A 5,998-nucleotide genomic window follows, 5' to 3' on the forward strand; every position below is an offset into this window, starting at 1 on the left:
CGGGGAGGGGGCTGGGGGTCATTTTAAATTGAATGGTCAAAGTATTTTACTTTAACAACATTTCCAGCTTGCATGGTGTGTTATGCTGAGGAGGATCATTTAATATGGGTATCCTGATTCCTGACTGTTTTAAGCTTGTATATCTCACTGTTCTGAAAAAAAGAAAGAAAAAAAGAGCAAAGGTTAAGTTTAGTACTTAACAGTAATACTAATAACAGTAACAAGTGTTAAGATAAGGTAAGGTAACAGTGATTACAATGCATTACAACAGAAAGTTTTACCAAAAGGTCCAACAGTAACCAGCAATTATGTGTAAGTATTTCATTATGAGTACTGTACATGTTTGAGTGTTTATAATTATACAGTGTTACAAGCAGATAATAGTGGATCATAATAAGTATGTTTATTACACATTATAGACATGGGGTGCATACCAAGGGTTACCAAAAACACAACAAACTAAGCAAGATTATTTGACAGATAGATTAAATATTGTTGGAATATGCTGTAAATATTCCAATCTATTTCACATTAATTTGATAAATTTTTAAATAAGATATCTTACTGATTTACTGTATATAGTATAGGCTAGGGTTTGCCACAGACCAAACTGATTTTGAATTTATGAAATAGTTACTCAGTAGTACTCTTTAGATCCATATCAATGTGTTTTTTTTCTCCAGATGTGTACCAGAAATTACAAATGTATTCAGTATCACCATCAACAATGCATGATGAATTCCTCTCCCACCAAGATGATGCAAGTATGCCCCCTATTGACCTAGAGTTGAAATAATCGAAAATACTTTGAATGAAAAGTCTTACAGCTTTGCTTTATAATGTAAAAGCACCTGAGAAAGTTCAATGGATCAATTCACCTCCTGAATCTGGTAGAGAAGATATTGTTTCAGCTCTATGGGTATGTCAAGGCCATGAATACCACCAAGTCTTTGTTTGCCTACATTTTGTCTGATGTAGAGCCGGCACAATTGCACAAGACGGGACACTCCTGATCAGTCAGCAAAAGAAATAAGCATCATGTCAAAGGCATATTTTCCTGATTAAATAATGTGCTTTTTTCACAGTAGCTATTGTGACAGGTAAACAAAAAAAAGCATTAATTGTGTTAACTGCACAGGATCTGTCCATGCTGACAGTACAGTAACGCCTAGATGAAACATCCACCGTTACCGTCAGCTGCGTCGACCTGTCAAAATGTCTACCGTGAAAAGAGTCTATTTACTCCAGCCTAATTTAAATGGAGTTGGAACATCTGGAGTCTGTTGTTTTAGAAGGAATACCTCCTGTGTGCTGCAGCAGCCTCTCTGCCAGGCTGTTGGGAGGGGCAAGATCCACAGGCCGTTGGTGTCTTGAGTTCCTGAGGAAATGATCTGCCCCGTGTTCCAACAGGAGGGACACCATCTCATGGTTTGACAGACGGGCTGCAATGTGCAGAGGGGAGTCGCCGGCCTCATTGTTATTCACACTGGCACCTGTGGAAAAACAGATCAGCACAAAAATCAGGTTAATACCAAGATCATACCTATCTGTAAAGGGTATGTCTATGTGTTTCATTTGCCGCACTATACAGGTTGGCTGGTGGCAATACGTTCTACGTATTGAGTGTCAGCTTTAGCCAAATGGGGGAAGGCTCTATTGGGGTAGGCAACCTTTGGCACGGGTGCCAACATTGGCACAGGGGAGGGTGATCTCTGGCACACTGTGAGAGAGGATTTTTCTTTTAAAATGTAGTCAATTAAATTAAGTCCACTCAAATCTGTATGCAAATTGTATCCTGCACACAATTCTACAGGGGAGATGGGTTATTGCTCTGAGTCTGGAAATATTTTATTTTGATGTGTGAAGCTTAATGTTGATATGGCACTTCACTCATGTCAAAAAGGTTGCTGACACCCCCCCCCCCCCCCCCCTGCTGCATTCTCTGCTCCTTATAGTTGACACTTGACAATCACCTGTTTGGTCTTCTTGATCGACATTGACATCAACGTTGTTCTCATGACACCACTGAGTGTTCTACAATAATAATCCTCATCCTTGTAGAGGCTGTGTTGTCAGCATCCTTGATGATGACTTTGGAGCTGTGTGCACATAGCCAGGCAGTTAGCACATGGTCGGATTGAAGTGAGGGCATTGGGCAACAGGTCTACTGTTGTTGCCTTGGACTGCCAGCTGGTCCGTCCGTGCATGCTCTGAGGACAGCCTGCTGTCATCAGGGCCTGCAGCCTTACAGACTGTAATTGTATAGTCAAGAAGGGTCACTTTTGTCTCTTCCCAAAATGTGCAGTAGAACTCTTTGGGTAGCACATCCAAGCCTGGGATCTTTTTGTTCGGTATGCAGCTCAACCAAAGCTCAGCGGATGGTTAACTCTTTATCTACAGTTTAGCTATCTGGTCATAAACCAACCAACCAACCAACCAACCAACCAACCAACCAACCAGTTATTTATTTGGTTCCACCTGACTTGTAAGTCTCAACTGGTAATGTACATAATACGTTTATTTGTTCGTGTGCTATTGCCTTTAAGTTTGTTATATGCACTTTTTATTTGATCTTACCCTAATTTAACCGGGCATGCTTGATTAAATACAGATTATGTTGTGCAGCAACAGCATGGGGAGATGATGGGGAAAGGAAGGTTCCATTCATACACATTCACATATATTCATACATACTGTATATTGTGATTTCTAATTGAATTCAAGATTCAAGATGTTTATTGTCACACAGATGTACAAGTACATGCATTGTGGAAATGTTTTAGTTGGGGGTGCTCCACAATAGGTTTACACAATCAAATAAGAAGATACAGTAATAAATAAAAATACAAACCCCATGTAAAAGGTTTTAAAAGAACTCAGACATGTAAAAGGTTTTTAAAGGAACACAGACAGTACACAAGGCCGTAATAATACCGTGAGAAAGTGCATTGTTCATTTTGGCTTGTTTAGCCATACAACACAGCAACAGCACCTGTAAAACTTTCCCCAAGTGTACCTACATTATTAGATTCTCATCTACCTTCTCAAGTACATCTGCGGGAAGTGAGTCCAGCCATTTATACAATGCAGTAGCACTTTCATTACCAAAAAGTTGTATTGTATGTCTAAAAAGTGCCCCTCGGGCAGGTCAGGTTGTGGCCCCCTGGTGGCGCTATAATAGGCCAATGTGAAAAGGATGCCATATCTTCTTTTGGATTGCAATTGGATGATTTGAGGCATTTTGTGCCAAAAATGTGTTTTGTAAAAATCCACCTGTTGGTAGCGCTATAACAGGCCAATGTAAAAAGGGTGGGATATATTCCTTAGCCTAGTAGGAAAGTCTGTGAAAGATTTCACGTAAATTGCACGCTGCTTTCATAATTTTTTCAGTAGGCTATCTGGCAGCCTGGGTGATTAGGGCAGAGTGGAGCAGGCCAGGCCAACTGTGTACACCTGAGTGGGGTGTGGTTTGGGAGAGTATATAAGGGCCTCTCCTTCTATGCTCACGAGCCAGCTCTCTTTCCAAGCAGTTGCACACTCACAAAGCACACCTAGCTGTGTCTTGTGTGTGGACTCCCTTTTTGTCATGTATTGCCCTAGAGTGCATGACAGATAGAATCTGAATATTCATTTTCCAAAACGAGAGGATGGGAGAAGTTGGAACCATAACTTTAATAGGAAACTAATAAATGGGGTGAATTGAGAAGCTGGCTTAAATGTATTCAGAGAAGACCAATGTGCAGCTTTTTCTGTCAGCTGTTCTCTCAGAAAGACTAATTAACATTACTGGGAGAATTGTCACCAATTAGCCTACTGTCAATACACACATGGATGGAATTAGACTTTTGCCTAGAAAAGGGGAAAACAATTGATCCAATAGAAATGGCACTTACGGAGGCAGAAGTGACTCATTGAGTGCACATTATGTTTTACATTTGCTTTTGTTATTTAAGTTAATTGTGAGTAAATATTGTTGACTAGTTGTCTTAAGTAATTTTCCCACTGCACTGCTGGTTGTGCCTTTCTGCTCACCTGCCAGTGACAAACTCCCCACTGTCAGGTGACGCCCCAGCTCCTAGGAGAGTAGGAGTACATTCAGTAACAAATGCACCTTCTCCACCTGGCTTCCCTCTCCTGAACACAGGGCAATTGTGTTCATAATTCGTATAGATGCTAGCTAGGTCTAGTCAGATGAATTCAAAACAAGACTCCGAAGTCCGAAAGAGAGAGAGAATGTGCGTGTGTGTGTGTGTGAGTGAAGGATATTATACCTAGTTGAAGTAGTGTCTTTGCAGTGTGCAGATGCTGATTGGAGCACGCAATATGGAGAGGGGAGCCTGATGGGTCGAAATGCTGATCCACATCTGCACCATGCTGAACAAGCGCCTCAATGCACTCTGGGTGACCTATAGAGAGAACCAGAAAAAACAGAAGGGAAGAACATGCTTTCCTTTAATTGTAAAATCCACAGAAACACATATTAATCTATAACATTAATGTGTGTTTTTGGGGCGGTGCTAGCCACTCCAATGCCTGGCTTTTGAAATGACGTCATATGGCAGCCAAGTCTATGGACTTTTAATGTTTATTCATTTTAGAGCAATTTGAACAAGAATCAAATGGCAGCCAAGTCTATAGCCTTTTAATGTTTGGCACTAAATTATCGTTTTATACAATAACACACTGCATTCATGTCACGTAATGAATAGTGGCAGTGAATCTGCAATGAATGAATGAATGCACCCCATGACGTCATGTGGCAGCCACAGTGGGCACACGAGTGTGATCTTTTTTTCCCTTCTGAACAGTTCCTTACAACAAGACTAGACTCGTTCAGCGTTGATTATAGGGTGTAGGCTGAAGAATGTGACCTGTCACCTTTAGCTGCAGCTCTGTGGATGGGGGACTCAGACTGACTGGTCCCCAGGGGGACCGCTCCGTGCTGCAGGAGCAGAGATACACTGGTCACATGGCCGTGAGTGCAAGCCTCTGACAGAGGGGTTGTTCCGTCCACGGTTGGAGAGTTCACCTGGTGTGTGGAATGGATTGGTCGGCGTTCTGTTGACACTTCCAAGATATTCTCCATACAGTTATACAATTCAAATTCAAAGCAATTTAGTAACCCAGTTCTAATGTAATAGTCAGAGAAAATAATTACTGCAGAGAAATATTAATGCTTTGCCCTGACACGCGCACTCTTCAGCAAATTGCTACAGTCGTGGTTGGTTTAACAAAAGGAGTATTGGTGTTGGCAGATTTGTTAATGTGTTACTGAGTGCTTGTGCATGTCAGTTGACTTGTCTGTGCTGTACAGTATGTGCAGTTATTCGCCAACTAATATGCACCAATACATCAAACAATAAATCATGTCTGTCTTAAAACTAAAGCATTGTTTATTTAAGATCTGGTGTCGAACCACACAGTACACTATAAAGGCTTACTGACATTGGCCCCATTTTCCAGCAGAAGTTTAGTGCACACTGCATTGCCTCGTATGCATGCTCCATGGAGTGGAGTGACCCGGTCCAGAGTAACCAGATTCACACAAGATCCCTGTGAAGATTCCACAGCACACCTAGAATCATTTAAATGAATTCATATTTTTTTCCCTCTTCCATAATCCAAATATATATCTTTTTTTACCTGAGCAATGAGATTCTGTAAAGCGATGACATGTCCATTAAAGGCAGCATTGTGGATTGGAGACCAGTCGGATTCAGAATCTTGGTATGGACATACAAAATACAATACAGTGGACAAATAAATAGAAACTAGGCCTACCACAGAAGCTTTAGACAATAGTAATTTACAATAGCACGCTGAAATGTCAGTGTACAGTATAGTCATTTATATTACATCCATAGCCTAAACGACACCATAACAGCTGTATAACATACATATATATAACATACTTACCACTCATCAAAGAGTTCGAGAAAAATACAGGTCCAGTTTGGTGTCCATTGCCTCGTTGATTATCTTCGTTCCCTGCAGACAT

General features: G+C 41.0%; 1 protein-coding gene across 1 annotated transcript; it reads right to left on the bottom strand.

Annotated features, from left to right (window-relative positions):
• Window positions 1-144: 144 nt before the first annotated feature.
• Window positions 145-5,998, bottom strand: LOC308330918 (ankyrin repeat and SOCS box protein 9-like; the record flags this gene model as incomplete). Its single annotated transcript, XM_080785988.1, has 7 exons — window positions 145-152; window positions 1,302-1,493; window positions 4,272-4,406; window positions 4,879-5,029; window positions 5,446-5,553; window positions 5,644-5,723; window positions 5,917-5,998. The coding sequence occupies 7 exons, from the start codon at window positions 5,996-5,998 to the stop codon at window positions 145-147; spliced, it is 756 nt and encodes a 251-aa protein (XP_080642114.1).

This window comes from Protomyctophum bolini, assembly GCF_963924005.1.
Source record: "Protomyctophum bolini genome assembly, chromosome: 16".
In the NCBI taxonomy this organism is placed as follows: Eukaryota; Metazoa; Chordata; class Actinopteri; order Myctophiformes; family Myctophidae; genus Protomyctophum; species Protomyctophum bolini.